At 38.5% G+C, this 25,717-nt stretch overlaps 1 protein-coding gene across 1 annotated transcript in view; it reads left to right on the top strand.

The window, feature by feature from the left end:
* The window catches only part of LOC150088529 (ciliated left-right organizer metallopeptidase-like), a 189,946-nt gene that overhangs the window by 146,867 nt on the left and 17,362 nt on the right, over positions 1 to 25,717 (top strand). Inside the window, exons 15-18 of the mRNA XM_090370219.1 lie at positions 1,270 to 1,449; positions 14,636 to 14,781; positions 16,145 to 16,245; positions 18,150 to 18,471. Coding sequence (XP_090226345.1) covers positions 1,270 to 1,449; positions 14,636 to 14,781; positions 16,145 to 16,245; positions 18,150 to 18,471 — 749 coding nt within the window. The remainder of the gene's footprint in view (positions 1 to 1,269; positions 1,450 to 14,635; positions 14,782 to 16,144; positions 16,246 to 18,149; positions 18,472 to 25,717) is intronic.

Here is a 25,717-nt window from a genome sequence, read left to right as displayed (position 1 = left end):
TTTCTTTATTATTATAATTTGCTTGATTTTAAAGTTGTTTTCATTCTTTGGATAAATAAATTGTTGTTTAAGCATAAACTATTGTTTTGTTGACCTTTATTTAACATTACTACAGTCAAATTTCATTGTTGAGGATGTAACCCCTATTTTAACATTACATCTATGGGAAATAAATTCCTGCTTTATGAATTTTCACTTTATGAGTGTGCTAGGAACGAATAAACTCGTAAAGTCAGGAACTACCGTACACTTATAAGTTAATTTATATTTCAATCTTTGATTTATATTTCAGTTTCATATAAATAAATTTGAATAAAACAAATAATAGAAATAAATAAACTCTTCATCTTGGATTAGTGAGATGGCTTATCGATATTTTGTTAAAAAAGTACTTCATGAAATATGTTAAGGGCTTTAGCCTCAGGCTGCGAGAGATTTAGACAATGTACAAGTTAGTGCAAACGCATCATATTAGTACGCAGCTAAACTCTGAATTAGCAAAAATATGCAAAAGCGGCATCGTTTAAGTTATATCTCATATTGTGAACACCTTCACAAAGAGTTGCCATGATATTGCACTACTTCGATTAAGTAACGCTTCACCAAAGGAGAAGACTGTTGTTACTTATTCTCAGCGGATACCACCACCCAGACGACACCGTTTCAGGGCTATTTGGCCCTTCTTCGGTGGGTGGGTAGGTACTCTAGTGATGCAATGATGACAAAACAGTTATGAAGTATAACTCCACAATATGAGAGATGCCCAATGGTGTATAATATAAATTAAGACTGAAATATGTTAAGGGCTTTAGCCTCAAGGCTAAAGCTCTTAACATATTTCAACAATTCAGAGTTTAGCTGTGTACTAATATGATGCGTTTGCACTGAAAAGTACTTCATGAAACAAGCATTGTTACCTCCAAAAAAAAACCAAGTGTGTCCCCAGATGGGTATGCCTATTATTTGGGAGCCCCTGCTCTATAATAATGTCAAAAAAAAAAAAAAAATCTAAAAAGGGTTGAATTAAGTACAATCCTTTATTTCAAATTAATAGTTTTACTTAATCATTAAGAGTTAAAAGTGATTAAATATTGCACTATTTTTGGGAATACTTAGTAGCTATAGATTTTAATGAATCAGACTCCGAATTTATAATATCTTAATACCAATTACATTTATTGAACTAATAAAAATCTGGAGAAAATTGTGTTTTGCTTGTATAAAATGTATTCTTTGAAGTTTTGTTTGAGTCATTTTCTTGTTTTGTAGATAAAACATGGTAATGCAACTTTACTTTGTCCTGATCGGAAGCATTTTTGTTTGAATATACCAGAACACATTCAAAAAAAAAAGGAAAGAAAAAAGTTATTACATATATTAATGAAGAATCTGTTATATCAGGCACTCGTAAGGAATCTGATAGGTTTTCAGATTATATTTTCACAAAAGGTAAGTTTTTTTTTTTTGTATTGTTAAACAGTATAGTGGTAGTTTGGTATTAACACTGGAGGGTAGAGCAGTACAACTCTTTGACATAAGAGAAAGTCCACTAAGAAATGAGAGTAGGAACCTGACGCTTAGGGAAGGAATTAATTAAAGAAACACAAAGACTGAAAATATTTATATGCTTAGCTTGAAAAAAAAATTTTTTTTTTTCATATTTATTTAGAGGTATATCTCAAGTTTTGGTAATAATACTAATGGAGGATTAACATTAGTATTAGCATTAGCCATATGGTGCAAGGTAACCCTAGAATTTTGGTGTACAAGCCAAAAAAAATTAATTAAAAATAATAATAAATAAATAGGTTACCTATTTGACTCTCTTCTTAACTAGGTATCCATCTAGTTAACCTTTGAATTTCCCCAAGCTGTCACCCTCAACCATTCATGGCAATAACTTATTCTAGTAATTAACAACTCATTGGCTAGAAGAAAATATCTTGCAATCTAGTCTAAACCTCTTTCACTGTAATTTGAATTTGTGATTCCTATTTCCGCAATCTTAATAGTTAAAATTTCACTTTCGTTCATTTTATTTCACTCTCTCAGAGTCTTATACATCTCATCAAGTCTCCTCTAAGGTTCTATGTAACCCATATATATTCAGTCTTTCCTATATGGATGCCCTTTTGCTGATATCACCAAGCAAGTTGCCCATCTTTGGACCCTTTCAAGAAGCTGAATATAATTTTTAGGTGTGGACTCCATACTTGAATGCAATATCCTTATACAGTGCAATTATGACCTCCTCATCTCCACAAGCAAATGTTCAATAAATCATTGATATGACACCATGGGCCTAACTTGCTGCCTGGCTACACTGCTTGGTACCCCACCACCCCACTAAGTATATGTTGTTTTGGGGTTGCTATTCCCCAAGTATATGGCCTTGCATTTTGCTGCATTCAAACATAGCTGCCACTTTTTTTGACCTTCCCTGAAATCTGTCTAAGTCATTCTGAAGAAGCTCTGCGTGGTTCTTTTTATTAAGTACTCCACCTATCTTGACATCATCTGTAAATTTTGATATTACATCCTCTATTCCTCTTCAATATCATTTAAGAAAATCAATCTCGTCCAATTGAATGCTCAAAGAGCAAGAGCTGTTGTAGATCAGATCAAACTCAAATTAGAAGAAAATAATATAGATATCTTGGTACTCCAGGAGCCCTACACACTTATGGGTAGGGTTCAGGGATACCTAAGAGGCTATAAAATAATAGAATACACCGCAGGTGTCCCTTCTACAGCAATAGTAGTTAAAAATACTGACCTTACAGTCACAAAGGTGGGTCACCTCTGTGGCAGTGTGTGCCCATATCACCAGTGCTGTAGGACAGTTTTACATTATTTCACTATATTCTAGACCAGGTGAAGATATAAATCCAGAATACCTACAAGTAGTCACAAACTTGCTACCTACTGCAAATATCATAGTGTGTGTGTGTGTGCTGATGTTAACTGCCGGTCAGCCTTATGGCATAGCCGTACGGAAGACAGAGCAGGCACACACAACGGCCAGATACTTTCAGACTATATAGCCACCTCACCCTTTCAAGTGCTAAACCAACCAAATAACCTCCCAACTTTTAGCAGTACCATGTGGGAGAGTGACATTGATGTTACTCTTGCCACAAATTCAATAGCTTATAAAATCAGAGACTGGTATGTCCAGCCAGCCTGGACCACATCAGATCATAGAGCCATTTCTTTCAAACTAAACAGGCAATTACAAACAACCCAACACTCCCTGTTGGATATCAAAAGATATAACCGTAAAAAGGCAAACTGGCAGATTTTCGCAGAACATACAGCAGCTGAGCTGCAAAAACAGGAAAATGAGTGGTCTAGGTCAGGCAACTGTAGCCCGGATGAGCAAGCACTGACTACAAACATTTTAACAAAAGCAGCAACTCTGTCTATCCCACGGAAAAAACCCAGGAAGCAGGCAGGTGCCCCGAACTGACTATACATCTAAACCTCTTTTTATGCAAATTTTTTTTACACAAATTGGGATATCAAAAATAATTTTTTTTATGTGATTTTTATTCACTTTTACGCGACCAACCTAAAGTCTAAGTCAGGAAAAAATCTGTAATTCAAGAAAATTCTGAGAATTTTGTAGAACTGTATTCTCGTTTCAATTAAGAAAATTCAAAATTCCTTGAATTACATAACTGACTGCACATAAACAAAAAAAAACAGCAGTTGTTTGCAGTTTGAATTTGGTTTCTCGTATCAACTTAGAAAATTCTTACGAATTTCATTTATTGGAAATTCCCCGAATTAAATAACTGACTGCGCATAAAAAAAGCAGTTCTTAGCAGTTTGAATTTGGTGTTTGAGTAGACAACACAGTTACAGCATTTTTTGCATTTTCATTTTTTAAGTGAAATCAAAATAAAAATTGCGTTATAAAATTAATAATTTTGCCAAGAAATAATAAATGGTAAGCTACATTGTATGTAATTTTCAAACTTTCATTTCATTAACCGAAGATTTTAATCCAGCCCTCACATGATGTTGCCAATAACCAAAAAAATAAGGAAAGCCGTTTCCTTGGATATAAAAATTCAAATTTTAGATAGTCTTCAAACTGGGAAAGGTGCGACGGCTGTGGGTAAGCATTTTGGAGTCCGTGAGATCAGATCTATAAAGAAAAATGAAGAGGCTATTAGAAAAGCGGTATGTTCTGGTACAAAATCGAGTGCAAAATTATCATCATACACAAGAGATGTTCTAGAAAAGGCCGAAAAAGCTTTAGTGATGTGGATAGAAGATAATGTACAAAAAAGAATGCCAGTTGATGGAAATTCCATCAAGCAATCAGCATTGAGATTTTATGAACAGATTAAACTGCAGCCAGATACTCCATCTCAATCAAGAAAAAAATATGAATTTCATGCAAGCAATGGTTGACTGGCTAAGTTTATTAAAAGACATGCTCTTCATAATATAAAAATTAAAGGTTAAACGGCTTCTACTGAAGAAACAGTTGCTAAAGCATTTCCACAAAAACTTGCTAAAATAATTGAAGATGGAGGTTACACTCGTGAACAAGTAGTAGTAGTAGTAGTAGTAGTGGCATGTGATGCAAGAAAGCAAGTGTATGAGCTTATGCAGCATCAGCCAAAAAAAAAAAAAAATCACACCATTCCCTCCAAATGCCTGTCCAGTTCCTCCTTAAATTTATTCAACCTATCAACTTCCACAACGACAGATGGAAGTTTGTTCCAGCAATTAACCACCCGCTGGCTAAAGGCAAATTTCCGCACATCTATTCTACATCTGTCCTTTCTTAATTTGAATTTATGCCCCCTTAGGTTCGTAATCTGAACAAGTGGAAGGATCCCATCAGAATTCAGCGTGCTCAACCCATTCAAGGCCTTATACACCTCAATCAGATCACCACGCAGGTGCCTAGTCTCCAGCCACTGCAATTTGCAGACTTAAGCCTCTCTTGATAAGAGGATCCCTTCATTCCCCTCACCAATCTTGTCCTTCTCTGTACACGCTCAAGTAAATCTATATCCTTCCTAAAATGAGGCCTCCAGACCTGTACGCAGTACTCAAGGCGTGGCCTGACCATTGCCTTATACAGAGGGATAATCACCTCCTTTTCCCTGCTAGCAAAATTCCTATATATCATTGACAAAACCCCATGACCTGCCCTGGCAGCCTGCCTGCATTGCTCAGAAAACTTCATATCTGCCTGCACAATTACTCCCAGGTCTTTTTCATTTTCTACCACTTTAAGTGTAGTACCACACAGTTGGTACGTTTCTCTGGGGTCACTTCTAACCATATGCAGTACTTTGCATTTGTCAAGGTTAAACTTCAGTTGCCACTTCTTAGCCCATCTGCCCAAATTATCTAGATCCTGTTGCAGTAGCACACTGCCATTACTGTCATTAACAACCCTGCCAACCTTTGTATCATCTGCAAACTTCGACATTAAGCCTGATATACCTTCATCAATATCATTGATAAATATACAAAACAACAGTGGACCTAACACCGAACCCTGTGGGACCCCACTAATAAAATTAGTCCAAGAAGAGCAGCACCCATTGATTACCACCCTCTGTCTTCTCCCACTTAACCATCCTTTTATCCATTGTAGCAACTTACCCTTAATACCATTCTGCTCCAATTTGTACAATAGTCTTCCATGCGCAACGGTGTCAAAAGCCTTCCTGAAATCCAAATATATGATATCAAAATTATTTTTTGCATCCAGTTCCTTTGTAACCACATCATAATATCCTATCAAATTTGTCAGACAAGACTTTCCTTTAACAAACCCATGCTGTGTCTGAATTATTGCTGCAGTCTTGTCTAGATGATCCTGCAATGCATCTTTAACCAGTGACTCCATTATTTTACCAGGAACAGAAGTTAAACTAACTGGTCTGTAATTACTCGTGTCACCCTTCGATCCTCCTTTGTGAATTGGGGATACATTTGCCCATCTCCAGTCCATGGGAACCTCCCCTGAGTCCAAGGACGCTCTCATAATTATGGCTAAGGGTTTGCTTAGTTGCTTTGCTTGTTGTCACTATTCTGTCAACAACTCCCAATGATGGGAGTTGTTGACAGAATAGTGACCAATAAGCTGCCAAGAGGAGATGTCTTAAAACTACTGTCAAACCAGATGGAACCCCAACCCTGTGTTGGGTAGATTTTGTAAATAACATCCTAGACAGTATCATTCAGACTGAAACTGGGAATCATTCCCCCACCCAGCTAGACATTATAAAAGAAAACACTGAATATGATAATGGCAATATTGAACCTCTGTTTACTATACAAGACTTAGAAATAGCGCTATCTAAAACCAAAAACAATAAATGCCCAGGTTTTGATCTCTTTGAGGTTGAGATTATCAAAAAATTAGCGGAAATAGCACCAGACAAATTAATAGCACTATATAATAACTGTATGACAGAAGGTATATTCCCAAAAATATGGAAAAAAGCAGTGTTAAGATTAATTCTCAAAAACCCTGAAAAACTCCCTACTCATCCCAAATCATATAGACCAATAGCTCTACTCCCTTTACTAGGGAAAATATATGAAAGGCTAATATATAGCAGATTAGCTCAATATTACACAGAAGCAGGTTTACATTCCAACAATCAGTATGGTTTTAAGCAGGGCAATTCTACAGAGGATGCCATACACCACCTACTGACAACAGTTAAAAACACAGAGGAGAAATATATGCTAGCAATCTCCATTGACTTTTCTGGGGTATTTGACTCACTCTGGTGGCCTAGTGTCCTTAGGAGACTCCGCCAGGCAAATGCCCCACAAAACCTCTATAAGGTAATAAACAACTACCTTACAGACAGAAGTGTCTCAGTACACACACAAGGTTCGAGGAACTGACACGCCCTGTGAATAAAGGCTGCCCGCAGGGTTCAATCCTTGGCCCTTTCTTCTGTAACATTGTTCTGGATGAATTTCTGGCCTTGGATCTGGGCCCCGTGGAAAGCCTGGCCTTTGCAGATGACATGATTTTCCTTGTAAAAGGTAACACGCGAGTGGTTGTAGAGCAAAGATCAAATGCCATCCTCTTGCAGCTGCAGGAGTGGGCACAAATGCACATGCTCAAAATATCGCCTGAAAAAACCAAACAAATACTTCTAAAAGGCAATTTGGACATAAGAAGATGTCCACAAATCAAAATTAACACGGCTACTATAAAAATGGTAACAGAACTAAAATATCTTGGAGTGATCTTTGATTCAAAATTAACTTTTTACCCCCATTTGATCTACTTGGCGAAGAAAGTGAGAAATTATGCAGGTACGATTGCCAGGATCAGTCAAGCAGACTGGGGACTCAAAAGAAGGACCCTGGCAATCATATACCGTGCAATATTCTTAACTGTTATCACCTATGGAGCCGGTGCGTAGTTCGCCCGCTCGGCCGTAGTAAGAAATAGGAACAAATTAGAATCGATACAAAGGACAATGCTATTCACTATTACCAAAGCATGTCGCATGGTAAGCACACCTGCACTACAGTTGCCGGCCGGAGCTCTCCCACTTTACCTGGAAGCTATAATATAATATAAGCCAAAAGAGGCTTATATTATAGATTTAAAAAGGGCACACTCACAGAATTTCTAGGGAATAGTCCTTTTTAAATCTATAAGAAAAATATGAAAAAAAAAAATAGCCACAAAGCTCCATGAGCTATGGCAAACAAAGTGGGAGCAGGAAACCAGAGGTCTGGTTATCAAACAGTTTCTGCCACGGGTGTCAATGGTTAGCCCTAAGCTACCTAAGTGGTATGCCCCTGGACTTTTTACAACATTTATATTGATAGGTCACAGCTCCCTAAAGGCGAAACTAACCTCCTTAGGGCTGACTGATGACACAAACTGCACCTGTGCGAGAGTGAAGACTGGGCACACATTCTATATGAATGTATAATATATGACATCCCCAGTACAGAGCTAATAACACAGATTGGCCCCCTTTCCAGGGGAGAAGAACATCTCTTCATCATAGAATAAAATTATAAAGCCTTTACATCTTTCACACAGAAAGTATTCGCAGTGTGCAGAACAATACAAAGAATGGCAATTCAGCCCTCCAGCAATTAAACAATAATGAATAGTTAAAATTCCCCAAGTTTCCCACCATGCCCAGATGATGACTTAAAAACTGTCAGGGTAGCAGTATTCTGCACCCTGGCAGAAATCTGACATGACAAAACTCCGCAGGACTACCCTGCCATGTGTAGGAACCCGGAGTCCCACACCAAATAAGTAACCGTGTAGGGGAGAAAGATGTACAGGCAGCTAGGGAAGCAGATTAGCTGAAAAATATCAGTAAGCTGGTAGCAAGGGGATGCAATGTAGAATGAATGAAAGACAGAGTGAATAGATTGGGCACTGAGTGAACCAGGAATTATGGTAAAAGGGAATAAATGGCAGTTTTGGTGGAAGAAAGAGTGACCTAGCAAAAGAGAGAGTGAATGGGAATGAGTGGAAGAGCAAATGTGGTTGGCCAAGATTGGGAATAACTTACATTACTTTATACTAACAAGCATTTACTAACCACACAAACACTGCATTCTCCCCGGCCTGCAAAATCTTGCAGCTAGGCCTGCACCACAACTGAAGAATTACAGTAAGTTGAGGTGCCCAGAGAGTGCAGTGCAGAAAGCAAGAGTCGAATAAATGAAATGAAAGCCAGAAGAATGAATGAAAGTGTAACTGTGTGAGAAAAAGAACCCAAACCATAAATGCTACAGTTAAGTACACACTAACCCTAGTTTTAACTAGTATTTAAATTTACATTACACATCATTGCACCCCCCCCCCTGAATGAGTGTGAGGGGAAAAAATATATACATTGAAACTTCCCTTTAACGGACAGCCATGGGGAACGAGAATTTGTCTGTTAGAGAGAAGTGTCCGCTGACAAGAAGTCTGAGAGAGAAAAAAAAAAGAAAGAAAGAAAAATCGTTAAACGTTTAATGTAAAATTAAAATATATACAGATTTTGAACAATATTTTTGTAAATAATATACAATTACATACAAAAGAGATAAAGAAAAATCGTCAAACGTTTAATGTAAAATTAAATTATATACAGATTTTGCACAATATTTTTGTAAATAATATACATACAATTGTGTTATGCATATTATGACTTTATCTTAAGAAAAATACATACAGTAATCACTTATTTTCTTCTGCACCTTCTTCTGGCTGATAATTTTGTTTTCAACATTTGTTTGGAGTGAAGAAACCATCGAAAGTCCTTCAGTATCTTCTTCATCGGCGAAAAACATTTTTAAACGATTGATTTGTACGAGCGCTTCTTCCATTTTCATCGGTGGTTCGCCGTTAATATGTTCTTCGACAGAATGACCTCCTTCCATTTCTTCATCCTCGTGAGGAACTTCTTGAACAATATCGATAATGTCGTTGATATCTAGAGCACCATCTTCTGTAGTGAGGTTCGAGTCTATATCTTTGTAGCCAGGGTCACTTGTAGCTGAAGTATCGTACATTATCAATAGATGTTGAAGTTCTTGTTGCTCCACATTGCTGTTCACAACTTCAATTTTTGCGTTTGAGAAGCCAGACTTTACAAAACAGTTCACGACAGTTTGTTTTCTAATTGCGTTTACTGAAGAGGAAATCCATTGAATCACATCTAGGATGCTGATTTTCTTTGCAAGGTCACTTGCACATGTTACATCGTTCATGTTTGCAGTGAGATGTCTTAAAACGTTTTCTGTAGTGAAGTTTAAAATTTTTTATTATCCCTTGATCCAAGGGCTGACACTCTGCAGTTGTGTTTGGTGGCAGAAAAATGATTTGAATGTTGGACAATTCAATGTGCGGGTGAGATGCAGCATTATCCACGAAAAGAATAATTTTTCTGTTTTGACAAATCATGTTTTGGTTAAAGTGACTTATCCATTCGCTCATGATATCTCGTGTCATCCACGCTTTTTTATTAGACTTCCATTCAACATTCAAAAGATTCAAATCCTTGAAACAACGAGGATTTTGTGGTTTTTCTATAACAAGAGGTTGTTCAAAGTCTCCCAGCATATTTGTACACAATAGTACAGTCAAGCGTTCCTTAGAAATTTTTCCGCCCTGGCACTTTTCGTTTTTTAGACTCATTGTTTTTTCAGGAAGAGCTTTAAAAAACAACCCTGTTTCGTCACAGTTGTAAATATCCTTAGCTTCAAAATCACGACATAAATCTTCCAATTTGATGGTCCACTCTGTTACAACCCCAGTATCAACAGATCCAACTTCACCACTTACGGTTTTCCAAGAAATTTTATGCCGGGTTTTGAACTTGTCTAGCCATCCCACAGAAGCTTTGAACTCATTTACTCCCATAGATTTCACAACCTCCAAAGCCTTTTCCCTAATAATAGGCTCATTAATGGGAATTTTTTTAGCACATGCGCGACAAAACCACTCATACGTAACATTGACAATTTGAAGTCCAACGGTTTTCGGGAATGATTTTTGAACCTGATCATTTCTGTGTTGCCAAAATTGTTTGAGCAGTTCATTTTTTCCCTTTAGGATGTCGCTTACCTGCGTCTTCCCGATTTTGAATTTTGCAGCAAGATTGCGAACACTTTTTTTGCCGATCATACGCATTAATGAGTTCGACTTTATTTTTTAAAGTTAAATTTTTACGAGAAGACATTGTGCACTTCACACGACACTGAACAAAACTGAAAACTGAAACTCAAAAGATGAAAGGCCGACCAAATTCCCCCTCCCCTGCACACACCGAATTCATCAGAAGTTTTACACATGCCTTAAAATTCTTGAAAAAGGGTTTAGAACCACAACGTAAACCTTGATAAAATTCAGAGAATCGGAAATAGAAAATAAACACACGATTGAGGCAATACGTAGAAGAAAAGTTCCTATAAAAAGGGCCTTGAGCTCGCCCGCTGTCCGTTATGGGGAGATCAAATTAAGTGCTAATTTAAACGAAACAGTGCAGATTGCCTGTCCGCATCCGTTACAGAGGATGTCTGCTAGACAGAAGCTGAAAACACGTTAAAACCAATAGAGGAGAGTTGGGGAATTTGAAAATGTCCGTTAGGAGAAGTTTCACTGTATATATATATATATGGAAAAAAATTATAAAATATAAGAAAAAAAGTATAAAAAAAAATGAATGCAAGTAGATTGAGAATGTTGTTGTTGTTATTTGGTTTTTAGGAACATTAGCAACTAAGTCCATATTGCTCCGGGAATATGCAGTGTCATTCTCTGACCTTTCTGCATCCTTCGTATTTGGTGGTCATGGGCTTGAATCCTGGTCTAATTGAGAAGCATGTGCTACGCACTGCTGCTCCTCCCCACCTGGCTACGGAGGTGCTGAGTGATATTGCAGATTATGAATAAAGTAAATGTGTGTCTCTCCCACCCCTTCACCTGGTGGGCTCCCGCTGCAAGCTAACATATCCCACCCCAGAGCGGGATGGGTAGTTTGAATTTCTTACCGGATTCGACACTACATGGACATGACAACCATCACCGACGAAGACGGCGCCTCCGTAGCCAGGTGGGCAGTAGCAGCAGTGCGTAGCACATACTTCTTGATTAGACCGGGGTTCGAGCGAGCCACCAAATACGGAGAATGCGGAAAGGTCAGGGAATGACCACAGCATATCCCCGGGGCAATATGGGCTTAGTTGCTAATGCTCCTAAAAACCAAATAACAACAACCGACGAAGACATACTGCAGCTTTGCTGCTGACATGCCATTTGCCGATCTGAACTGGGTACTCTAACCCGGTCCCCTTTAAAACACCATCCCCAGGCAGGGAGGGGAGGATACAGAGACCTGTCTCCTCCCCCCATACTTCGCCTGGTGGGGCTCAGCTCCACTGACCTCTTTAGGGATGCCTACTCTATCATCCCTATTCTTCTATCTGTTTCCCCCCCCCCAGGCTTCAGTCTCCCCTTTTCTCACTAAACTGACCGAGTACACTCCTTAACAATGCCTTCAAATTCTAATCAAAGTCTAAATTCTACCGCTTTCATTAGCATTAGCAAGGGCACATGATGCAAGAAAGCAAGCTTATATAGCATCAGCCAAAAAAAAAAAAAAAAACACCCTTATTTCACCCATTCCCTCGCTGCAAATATTTGTCAAGTTTCTGCTTGTTTTTGTTTTGTTTTATTTGGTTTTTAGGAGCGTTAGCAACTAAGGCCATATTGCTCCGGGAAATGCGGTGGTCATTCCTTGACCTTTCTGCATCCTCCATATTGGTGGTGATGGGCTCGAACCCCGGTCTAATCAAGAAGCGTGTGCTACGGACTGCTGCTCCTTCCCACCTGGCTACGGAGGCGCCAAGTTTCTGCCTTCAATCTATTTAAGCTATCAACTTCTACGACAAATGGAAGTTTGTTCCAGCAATCAACCAACCACTGGCTGAATGCAAACTTCCGCACATCTATCCTACAACAGTCTTTCCTCAATTTGAATTTATGCCCTCTCAGGTGATTATTCTGACCAAGTGAAAGAGTCCCATCAGCATTGAGCATGCTCAAACCATTCATGGCTTTGTACACCTCAATCAGATCACCTCGCAGGTGCCTAGTCTCCAGACACTGTAATTTGCAAAACTTAAGCCTTTCTTCGTAAGAGCAACCCTTTGTTCTATTCACTAATCTTGTTGCCCTTCTCTGTACTCGTTCTAACAGCTCTACATCCTTCTTAAAATGAGGACTCCAACATGAGCTACTCTTGCAGACCGTCTGCACTGCTCAGAAAACTTCTTATCTGCCTGCAAAATTACTCCCAGGTCCTTTTCATTCTCTACCACTGTCAGTGTGGTACCACAGAGTTGATATATTACTCTGGGATTACTGCTTCCCATATGTAGTGCTTTACATTTGTCAATGTTAAACTTGATTTGCCACCACTCAGCCCATCTGCTCAACTTTTCTAGATCCTGTTGCAGCAGTGTACTGTCATTAACAACCCTGCCAATCTTCTTATCGTCTGCGAACTTGGACATTAAGTCTGATATACCATTATCAATATCATTTATAAATACAGAAAACAACAATGGACCCAACACTGAACCCTGAGGGACTCCACTAATATCATTAGTCTACGAAGAGCAGTGGCCATTGATTACCACTCTCTGTCTTCTCCCACTCAACTATCCCTTTATCCATAGCAGCAATTTGTCTTCAATGGCAGACTGCTCCAATCTGTGCAGCAGTATCAAAGGCTTTTCTAAGATCCAAATATATGATATCAAAGTTATTCTTTGTATCCAGTTCCTTTGTGACTTTCTGCTCCAATTTGTACAATAGTCTTCCATGCGCAACAGTGTCAAAAGCTTTCCTGAAATCAAATATATGATATCAAAATTATTTTTTACATCCAGTTCCTTTGTAACCACATCATAATATCCTATCAAATTTGTCAGACAAGACTTTCCCTTAACAAACTCATGGTGTGTCTGAATTATTGCTGCAGTCTTGTCTAGATGATCCTGCAATGCATCTTTAACCAGTGACTCCATTATTTTACCCGGAACAGAAAAGTTAAACTAACTGGTCTATAATTAATCGTGTCACCCTTCGATCCCCTCTTTGTGAATTGGGGATACATTTGCATATCTGCAGTCCGTGGGGACCTCCCCCGAGTCCAAGGATGTTCTCATAATTATGGCTAAGGGTTTGCTTAGTTGCTTTGCCGCCTCCTTTAATATAACTGGATAGATCCCATCCATGTAAAGTAAATTTAACAGAACTGATTAACGTCATTGAATAAATGATTAAACATTACATTAAACTTGTGATGTTAGAGAACAGGAAAATATGGAGAATTATATATATAAAAAAAAGGGGGAGAACAAAGCTATGCACATTATAAAGAAAAGTGGAAAACGAGCTAGTTAATACAGAAAGAAAAGGTATGAGTGTCCTGAAATATAACCAAAGGAGAAGCCCCTAAAAAAACAAATTAATAAAATAACCAAAATATTATTACCAAAATTATTACTAATTATTATAGTAGGATACATTGAATGGTACGTTGTCCAGGACTAGCACTATTCAATACATCCAAATAATAATCAGCAAAAGCTATCTGTTTCTGATTGCTAATTGCCAGTAATGGCAGGAAAATAGTAGGCCACTGGGCCCTTAAGAAAAAGTAATAATAAAATTGTAATAATTTTTAAAAATTTTACCAGCTTACTGGCAGAATAACAGCTAGCCCAACAGATAGTAGACTAAATAAATAGGTGCCTCCGTGGCCAGGTGGGCAGGAGCAGCAAGTCTGTAGCACACGCTTCTTGATTAGACCGGGGTTCGAGCCCATGACCACCAAATACGGAGGATGCGGAAAGGTCAGGGAATGACCACTGCACATCCCCGGAGAAATATGGCCTTAGTTGCTAATGCTCCTAAAAACCAAATAACAAACAAACAAACAAACTGAATAAATATATACACAAATTGTATACATAAGATTAGAGGGGGGTAGGGAGTTAATTGAGGGTAAGTAATAAGCTGAGGCTAAAAGAGGCAAAGTGAGGAAAGAAATAGGATTTCAGTTGCATCCTAATTCTCCTTGACTATTCAAATAATTCACAGGGCATAAAAATTAGAATTGACAATGTTACTCAGGCATACCAGGAGTGTAACTGTCCGACCCACAAGATGGGGTCCTGGTTCTCAATGTGCCAACACATTGAGAACATGGAATCAGGTTCAACTCTAAACTGTTCTTCCATCAACACGTAGGCCTCCCATGAAACTAGCCCATCTTCACTGGAAAGTAAAAATGCAGCTACGCTATGTCAGTTGTATGACAACCACAGAAAATATATATCACCTCATGCATTTACCACCTATCCTGTATAGAGATTTTGCTGCTCCCCACAGATAAAAGTCTGGTGGATTTAGATCTGGTAAGCGTGGGGACCACACGTCTGTCGAAATAATGCGGTCTCCAAAACATTCCTTTAATAATTGCATAGATCTGTGAGATGTATGGGCAGTAGCACCATCTTGTTGAAACCATGAGTAATTGATTTCATCACTTGTCATCTGACCGATGAAGGTGTGAAGAATCTCCAAACAATAGCGCTCGCTGTTTATTGTGTTCATAAAGAAAATAGGGCCAACAATTCGACGTCTGGAAATCGCAAACCACACACCAACCTTGAAATCATGTAGGGGTGTTTCGTGCAAAGTGTGAGGATTATCGGATGACCACAATCTTGAATTTTGGGAATTAACATAAACCGAGAGATGGAACCATGCTTCTTCGGTGAAAAAGGTCACATCCAACACATTAGCTGTATTCTCTTTGATAAATCAGTTAAACTATCTGCAATAGCGTATTCGTTTTTCATGATCAGTTGCTTTCAGTTCATGTACTGCCATTATTTTGTATGGGGAGAGCTTTATGAGCAGTTCCAAGTCCAATATCATGCTGCTGAGCTTACTTTTATAATGCTTTTGATGGACTCGGCAGCATACTGTCAGAAATATCATAGTTTCTCCTCCGATAGCTTTTCTGGCCTTCCACAGCGTTTGACATCATCCACTGCTCCTGTTTCCCGAAACTTATCGACAAGGTTACGAACTGTATTGCGATGTGGAACAAGTGTATCTGGGAATTTGTCAGCAAATCGCTGTCGCACCACATGTGTGTATCTACCACCTTCTCGGAATACATGTTCGACGAGTCATACACGTTCTTTGGTTATTAAAACCATATTGGGTTCAAAATCTGACATATAAACAAAATATGATTAGAAAAGTGCACAGTGACTTTCCGAACACCCTGTATTAATAATAAATTCATATTAATGCATAGGGAAGGCCAATACAGAAAAGTATGAAAACTGAGCTGCTTTCTGCAACTGCTTAAAAATCATTAGCATAATTTGCAATTTACTTTTTATCTTTGCCTTCTTTTACCTTTAGTTGTTCCTTTCCCTTTTTCCACACTTCCCAGCATTACAGGTGATACTGTCATATAAAAACCTTTCAATTGTATAGACATACTTTTATGCATTTCAGCTCATCCTGTTATGTATTCAGGTACACCTTAATTATTATTTAATAAACTAAAATCTTTTATTATTTACATAGCATTGTGAACACCCTCCTTATCAGTGATGATGGTATTATAAAATCCTTTACTAGTCATTTGCCAATTAACTTTGACCTTTATTGCCTACATTGGTATGGAGGTAAGAAACACTGTGTTTCAGGTAGATTATGATGGGTGAAGTCCCTTGATAATTCTGGCTGTGATAATCTATCCCTTTTAATTTTTTTTGGTCTTAATGAATGTTGCTGTTTTAATGTGTCCCCACCATTTAGAACTTGCAAATCTTTATTTTTATACTTTTATATATTTTGGCTTCTTGCATAAATCTTGACCTTCCCTATAAATTAATACAATTCTGACCATTAATTTATATTTAATTTATGATTTTAATTATAATTTATAATTTATTCTTAATTTTTGTAGCAGGAGTAATTTTCATGTCTATTTCCTTCTTTTCTTTTCCTTCTGTTCTACTGTTCTAGCATCTTCTAGGCTTGGAAATCTATGTACTGAACAAAAACTGCCCTTTAATACATTTTTATAATGAACAATTATAACTCAGAGTTCATTAGCATAGGATTTTAGGTTTAATAATTAATTGTATACTTTGTAGATTCACTTGAATATATGTTTTATCAGCTGATCTCTTCCAGCCTCTATACATACTATACATTTTAATGGTCATAAAATTTAATTGCTTTGGCAGTGCCCCTAGACCATAAATCATTTGAAATAACATTCTCAAACCTATTGAATACTATAACTTATATACATATCATAAAATGACTTAAACCAGATGATTTTTTTTTTTTTTTTAAATAAGAAAGATGTTTCTTATATTACATTAAGCTACTAGAAACTAAATGTGTTATGGATTAGGAGAAAAAGTCAGTTTAAATAATTTATGATTTATATTCAATGGGCTTGACCATGGCAATCATGTATGGAATTTTACATGAAAGAGTAATATAATGCACTTCTTTGTCTTGATTGCAGAATTTCTGTATGCCATAGAACATCATATGCTATCTACTTTCATTTTTATTAAATTTTGAATTAGTAGGCAGTGTTTCAGCCCATCTGGCTAGCACTGTGGTTATGATCACTGCTCTTCTACACCATGTGGAAAGGCTTGGGTTCAAATCCTATTATCCAGGAAAACTGGCTTTAGAATATTTACAATTTACAGTGATCGTTCATGGCCATGGTTGCTTTGGTGCAAGAACTAAAAACAAACAAAACAAAAAGAAACAATCCATGCCTAGAACTGACCCATCATTTAACTGAATATACAAACTAAGATTTTATTTATGTAAATTTAAAACATGAATAAATTATAAAGAGTTTTATTTAGTTTTAATTCCATTTCAACAAGAACAGCTTTTAGGGACTTTTCACACCATGACCAAGTTGGTATCAACTTGGTCATGGTGTCAAATGCTTGCTTTGTTTTTCATTCTGAAAAACAGCCAAAATTACTGTGGGATATATTCAACTTACAGATTAGATATAACTGATATTTACTAGCCTTAGTTGCTTTTGCACTTATTCTAAACAACCTAATATCTCTCAGAAATGGTAAAAAAAAAATAAAAAATAAATATATATATATATATATATATATATATACAAACGTGACTATAGGCATCTTATCATATTGCCAAATAAATGTATAATCAACTTAAACCAAGCAGTGGATATCAACCATCGATATCAGGACTTAATGTAATTTTCAAAAAAAAAAAAAAACATAATTGCCTCCATCCTGCATCACCACTATTCATTAAAATCTGGTATGCCCAAGGAGGTGTGCAGGTCACTATAGTAGTGCAAGTCAATTCTTCTGTACTATTAACTGTCCATTCTCTATGCTTGCTGGGGAAATTTTCTTTACTTGGAAAGGATATCTGATAGGTGTGGCCAAAAAAATAGGGACGGGGAATCTCACTTTACTTTTTTGCCACTAAATCACTGTTCTCTGTATGTAATAAATTTTGTGCTATACAAGATTTTAAGAAGTTTTATTTTCATTTGTTTTTTCAGATATAGTTCAGATTTTTATTAAATTTGACACGCCAACTGTGGCAAGTCTTCAGACAAGTAACCTTGGCACATCTGAAGAATTCAAAAAAGCTGCTTGTAGGGCACTGGCTGAACAGTTAAGAGTTCCTCTTTCATGGACAATTGCAAATCATATGTCAGAAGAGGTTTATTTTGTTCTTGACGTTACTGTATGGCCTCCCGAATATGTTACTGTACCATATGAAGTTATGAAAGGAGTTGTGCAAGAAGTGCAGGATTTTCTTTTAAAATCCCAGTTTACTTTTGTTTTTAATGGCATCATTGCACTATCAACACATATGGGGTATGTCCTAATGTAATTTTTCTCTGTATTGCTAGTCGTTGATATTTTTATTTATTCTGTATTTACTCTATATCTCATTCTAAGATAACTCGTAATTGATTATTGAGTGGTCACTTAGGGTATTTGAAACATTCCAGTTATTTTTGAAATTTTTCCCACCCCAAAAATTATGAAACACCTAGTGAAGTGGTGATTTTCAGTATCTTTCAGAGGTACCACAAAAGGGTTAAATGTCAATAAAATCGTTTCAGAAGAATCAGTAGCCCTTGAATAATTAAGGGCTAAATAGCACTTGGTATGTTTGAAATACCCTGAACAGTCAGTCAGCAAGACTAGATGTAGCTGTGTTTGCATAGAATCATGCTGTAACTTAAAATATGAATGGTGGTTAATTTATTTTTTCTAAAAGTAATATTAATTTTATAAACACAGGATTTGGCAGTAATAAAAAAAAATTTCATTAAAAACTCTGTTCTGGGAATCTTAGGAAATTATAATTTCCTCATCTGTTTCCCTATCTAAAAATGAAGTGCAGCAATAACCAGCAGGATGGAATTAATAATTAAGCTGAAAAAGTTAAAAAGAAATAACTTTTTTTAATAAGCTATTTTATTTTTATGTTTTCATAAGATACTTTATTTTTACTATATTTAAAGATGTCATAATGGGGAAAAAATACGATAATTTTTTATTCTCTTGCTATAAATTTTTTAGAAATGGAGTTCTGTAATCACCAAAAAAGGAACAAAAAACTTTTGTCATTATGAAAAAATTTACTTAATCATTGCTTGGTGTGCTGTTAACTTGGGGGGGGGGGGGATTAATGAGAAACTTTCATATATAGCTGTTTTATAAGTTGGTAAATATTCCATAAGGAAAAAGTTCTATGAGGTAAAAATGAAATGTATAGAAATGCATTTCATTATTATTATTTTAAAAATATTATTATTACTGTTGTTATATTATTTCTCCCTGATAAGGGGGTTCTACCCCGTGAAGGGTACTGCTGCCAGCATAGGGTGGTTGTTATGTCTGGTCTTTTTTTTTTTTTTTTTTTTTTTATGAGAACCCCAAACACGAGAGGTATTAGAACCTATAGTACTTAGTACCGTGCTTGGGTTGGAGGTTGAGAAGACGAAAGAAGATATTTGTTGATACCGGACTTGAACTTCTGTAGATTGTAATTTTCAGGAAATACGTATGAAGGAAGGTTGTTCCAGAAAACGGCAGTTGAATGAATAAATGAGGAAGACGAAAAGTTGGTTCTGTGGGTTTGAAGTTGGACAGTAAATGGATGTTGGCTGGTGGCAGCACGTGTTCGGACTGTTTTGAAAGAGAGAGAGCGGGAATAATAGAAGCCAATTCAGAAGAACAGTGCCCGTGGAAGTATCTGTAGAAGAGGCATGCAGCAGAAACAGTGCATCTATGAGAGAGCGAGTGGAGAGACTCTGTTAGAGATGAATCATTAATTAACCTAACTGCCCTCTTCTGAATGGAATCAAGAAGCCTGAGAGAGGTTTTGGGGGCACCACCCCAGATGTGGGAACAATATTCCATGGCAGGGCAGATTTGCGATTTATACAGAGTGAGCAGCTGTTTGGAAGAAAAGTAACGGCGAGAGCGAAAGAGAAAACCAAGTTTTTTAGATGCAGAGGAAGCAATATTTGTAATGTGCTTGTGCCAAGAGAGATTAGAAGTCAGGGTAATCCCCAAAAGAGATATATCATTTTGCCTAGAAATCGGAGTGTCACTAAAGATAAGCATAGGAGCAGAAGAATCCTTTTTGCGAGATATAAGACAAGATTGAGTTTTAGAAGGGTTGAAATCAACTAAGTTGTCTTTGCCCCACTGGAGAATTACCTGAAGATCGGCATTTAAGGAATTGGCAGCAGATTTTCGAGAACTTGAAGCTGATTGAGCAGGACAAGGTTTCTCAAAATGGAAAGTTGAATGCAATGTGCTATCATCGGCAAAACTATGGATAGGATTTCCAGTCAACGGAAGAAGGTCATTGATATACAAGAGGAAAAGAGTGGGGGAAAGAACTGAACCTTGGGGGACACCGGCATTAGTGGAGAAGTTAGAAGACAGAGAGCCATCTACCATCACCCTCAGTGAGCGATCAGAGAGAAAACTGGATAACCGATTACTGAAAACAGTTTGCAAACCATAAGATGGAAGCTTGTTTAGAAGACCTTTATGCCAAACACGATCAAAAGCCTTTGAGATGTCAAGAGCAACTACTTGTGTTTCACCGAACCTTTCCATTGAATTAGTCCATAAATGGGCAACATAAGCCAGAATATCACCAGTGGATCGACACTGATGGAATCCATACTGGCGATCATTGATCAGATGGAAGGTTTCTAGGTAGTTTAAAAGTTGGCGGTTAATTGATTTCTCCATTACTTTAGAAAGAGTAGAAGTAATTGCAATGGGACGGTAATTGGATGGGAGGGATCTGTCACCCTTTTTAGGAACTGGCTGGATATGAGCAAATTTCCAAGCAAAAGGAAAAACACCTTTGGAATAAGAAAGTGAAAAAAGGCGGCAAAGAATAGGAGTAAGTTCAGGAGCACAGGTTTTGAGAACAAGTGGAGAAATACCATCAGGACCTGGAGCTTTCGTAGCATCAAGATTCATCAAAATCCTTCTGATATCCTTTTGACGGAAGACCACAGGAGGCATTGAATGGAGCGTGTTAGGAATGGTGGGAGGTGTTTTACCAAGGTCATTAATACATGAGCTGGAAGAAAAATGGGATGCTAGCAGGTCAGCTTTATCCTTGGCTGAAGTGACAAAAGAACCATCTGGTTTGGACAGAGGTGGGAGCAGAGATGGGCAAAAGTTGCGGCCAATAGCTTTGGCAAGAGACCAGAATGCTCGGCTACCATTAGGGCAAGAAGCAAGTTTTCTACTCTTAGCCTGTTCAAACTCTAGTTTGGACTGATTAATAACTGCTTTACAATTGTTGCGAGCTTTGGTGTATGCAGAAAATGAAACTGAAGAATTAGAAACAAGCCAATTACGATATGCAATGTTCTTCTCTTGGACAGCCTTAGCACATTTATTGGAAAACCAAGGTTTAGATAAAGGACGAGATTTTAAAGTGGAGTGTGGGATAAAGGATTCCATTCCTGCAAGAATAATTTCACTGACACGATCTGAGCAAACGTTGACATCAGAAGTTTTGAAACAGTAATCAGACCAAGGAAAAGAAGAAAAGAAGTCTCGCAGGTCATCCCATTTTGCATTCTTGTAATGCCAAACAATATGAGGTTGGGAATAACCATGAGATAAAGGTTCCATTGGAGAAGAGACAATCACCAAGTTGTGATCTGAAGTGCCTAAAGGACCTCTCACTTCAACCTTTTACTTAGAAGGGTTGTTTGTGAGAAATAGATCAAGCGTACTGGCTGTATGATTAGTATTGTCTGGTATTCTTGTAGGTAAATGAACAATCTGTGCTAGGTTATTAGTAATTGCAAAAGCCTCAGCATCTCGACCTGCTGGGTCGGTGTGACTAGAAAACGGAAGCCAGCTGGAGTTGTGAACGTTAAAATCACCAAGGAAAATTACCTCACTGTTAGGAAAGTTGGACTGGAGAAAGTCAAGTTGCAAAGAGAGGAAGTCAAAGAGCTCCAAGTGATTAGTGGAGTTGGGAGAACGGTAGAGACAACAGATGAATTTTACACAATGAGGTAGAGAGATTTTAAGCCAGAGAAGATCAAAGAGAGGAGATTCCAAATTGCCAAGTCTCTGACAGGGAATATCAGAACGGACATATGCACAAGTACCACCTTTGAGGCGAAAGGAATCATACAACAAATAATTTGGACATCTGAGATGAGCAGTAGTTGAATCAACTGATAACTGAGATTCAGTCAGAAAAAGTACATGGGGTTTGGAAGACTGCAAGTGGAAATGGACATCGCTGAGACCACGTATATTTGTGAAATGAATTAGGAAGTCCTTGGGAGGTTTAGATCTTTTCGCAGATAAGCTTGCTCTATTATTTTGACAATTCATGGTGTATTCAATAGTAAGAAAAAGTGGGTGGGACATGCTGTATGAAGTAATGAAATTTTTGGATATGGCGTACATGTGGTAAGAATATACCCAGATCCTTGACATAACGTGGCCTCGACAATGCTCCCCGCATACACACTACTCGGACTCCCTCCAGTCACTATCTGGCAGAGTAGAGGTAGCAAGATTATACACTAGCTGATCCGGAAGCCTCCTAGAGAGTTACCAATAGGTTTGGTCCGGTGTACTATCTAGCGGCCGGCCTGCGAACACCGTTTTAGAGCTGTACCCTTGAAATGTAAGGAATATTGGATCTCGCCACGACATTCATCATAACCTCAAAAATCATCAATCATACTGCATGATGGAAGAGATAGGGAAGGGTTGGCCGGAACTTAGCTCTAGAGACTAAACATGGGTTCCACCACTTCAAGCCTCCAATAAGCAAAGTGGTGGTATTTCACCGGTTGATGAGAGTCATCTACCACCTAGTATTGCCTGGTAACATAGAGGGGCGGCGTTCCTCCATGTGGTGTGGGCGCCACACCTCGACCCCTGCTTACGTTGGTTCACACCTGGGTGGTCACCCACCATGTACTTGTGCATGAAGGTTATACCCAGGATTACTAACAGTCCCACCATCGTGAAGGTGCAAGCAGAGGATTTGGGTCACAGACCGTCCGGACTTCGCCGAAATTGGGTCCACTTGACTTGAGTGTCACCCGAATATCAGTTCCATCGGCGTTTTAGACTCCCAGGTAGCAAGAACAGCTTGTCTGGCATATCTGAGAGAATGTCTGTGACAACCTCAAGGGTCTGACTATCCTATAGGATATGACTATCCTGTTCGAGATTGTGACTTTTTGGAGTTCCTTGTAGGCATTTTCTGGGAGACCTATTGCTGCTAGGCTGTTATGTAGGGACTTTGGCCCATACCGGTGATTGACCTGATGATCAGGATGGCCATTACTTGTTGCATATGCTACATCTCTTTCATCTCCTGTCTTAGGTCCGTGTATTTCCTGAGAGATAGGTAGCCTTTTTTTTCTTGTCAACAAGGGTTATGTCCAGTCTGTTGTGTGAGATTGTCTTGTCCATTATTTTGGTGTGGTTACTTGTGGGTTGGGGTCTCTAGAATGGCCTGGGGTTTGTACTTGTAATATGGTACACTTTCTTTGATAAACTGGTATTTCATTGCTAGCTTATCCCATTTACCTGGTTGTGTCTATGAGTGTACTCCATCTGGGTGATCACTTTACATCCTGAGGTGATGTGTTGGATCATTTCTGAGGCCAATGGCATCACTGACATGTCATCTGACACTCTGGGCTCCTTGGCAATGTATTTTCTGTGGTTTCTGATGTTGATTACCTGGTCTTGGACGGTGAGCATGAATCCTTCAGTCTCTGGGAAGAGCATCCTGCTCATGGGCCATGCACTGGATGCCATTTTATCTGTGTGGTCTTGGAGGTCATTGTGGTGCCTACCATGGAGTGTCTCTGCCCATCTTTCTATCTTTGTTTGTTCCATCTGGGTGAAAGGGGACTTCTCGCTTAGGTTGTGTTGGGTATGCCGCTTGTCTTCTTCCTTATGGCCTGATAGAGTGCTGCTGTGTTTTTCTGAAAGTAATCCTTCAGGTTAGCTATTGCTGTCTTCTGTTGTTTGATGAGGTCTATCAGGCCCCTTCCTCCCTCTTTCCGAGCCATTGTCAGTCTCTCCACGGCTGACTTTGGGCGGTTGGCGGCTTGTGGTCATCACTGTCCTTGTCTTTCTCATGGTATCCTTCAGCTCAGTGTTAGTCCAATCTGTGACCCCAAAGGAGTATGTTAGCACTGGGACTGTGTAGGTGTTTATGGCTTTAACTGTGCTCTCCATTCAGCTATGCTTTGAGCAGGCTTCTGAGTCTCTGATGGTATTTTTGGTCAGACAGGCCCTGATCTCTTTGTATTCTAACTGCTGGGCCTGCATCATCCCCAGGTATTTATAGCCCTCCCGTCATGGTTTTGATCTCTGCAGTTGGTAGTTTCATCCAATAATTTCCCCTGATGCAATCCGTGGGTCTTGCTTGCATTTGTCTATACCAAATTCCATCCTGATATCATTGCTGAATTCTTTGGTGATCTGGAGTAGTTGCTGGAGTTGCTTCTCAGTTGCCGTGTTTGAGCTTGATGTCATCCATGTACATCAGGTGGGAGAGGTTGAGTGCTAGACAGAACCACAGTGGGCTCAGAGCATCTCCCTGAAAGATTCCTGTCCTGATGGGGATCAGTCTGGTTGTGATGTTCTCAACCTTAATGGCAGTACACCACTGTACCATGGTTGCTTCTATGAAGTTTGTCACTTTCAGATTGACTTTGTAGATCTTGTGTCTCTATTAGTCAGCTATGAGGCATGGAGTCGAAAGCCTTGCAGTAATCGATGTAGGCTATATACAGGTTGTGGTGCTTCTTGTAGGCTTTCTCTTTAACTGCAACACCAATGGTTAATTGCTCCTTGCATTCTTTCTGTTTTTAGCATTAGCATTAGTAGAGGCATTTGATGCAAGAAAGCAAGCTTATGCAGCATCAGCCAAAAAAAAAAAAAAAAAAACCCCACTTCCACTTCATCCCCTGTTCGTTCGAAATACCTGTCCAGCTGAGCCTTAAACTTATTTAGGCTATCAACTTCCACGACAAGGGATGGAAGTCTGTTCCACTAACCAACCACCCGCTGGCTAAAGGCAAATTTCCGCACGTCTATCCTACATCTGTCTTTCCTCAATTTGAATTTATGCCCTCTCAGGTGATTATTCTGAGCAAGAGGAAGAATCCCATCAGCATTGAGCATGCTCAAACCATTCAAGGCTTTATAGACCTCTATCAGATCACCTTGCCGGTGCCTAGTCTCCAGACACTGTAATTTGCAAAGGTTAAGCCTTTCTTCATAAGAGAACCCCTTTGTTCCATTCACTAATCTTGTTACCCTTCTCTGTACTCGTTCCAGCAGCTCTACATCCTTCTTGAAATGAGGCCTCCAGACCTGTATACAGTACTCTAGGTGTGGCCTGACCATTGCCTTATACAAGGGAATAATCACCTCCTTATCCCTGCAAGAAAAATTCCTATATATCATTGACAATACACCATGAGCTACTCTTGCAGCCCATCTGCACTGCTCAGAGAACTTCATATCTGCCTGCACAACCACCCCCAGGTCCCTTTCATTCTCTACCACTGTC

Source organism: Mastigoproctus giganteus, chromosome 3, assembly GCF_048544385.1.
Source record: "Mastigoproctus giganteus isolate SK-2022 chromosome 3, ASM4854438v1, whole genome shotgun sequence".
NCBI classification, from domain to species: Eukaryota; Metazoa; Arthropoda; class Arachnida; order Uropygi; family Thelyphonidae; genus Mastigoproctus; species Mastigoproctus giganteus.
The sequence above is the reverse complement of the archived record's forward strand: the minus strand, read 5'-3'. Positions and strand labels throughout refer to the sequence as shown.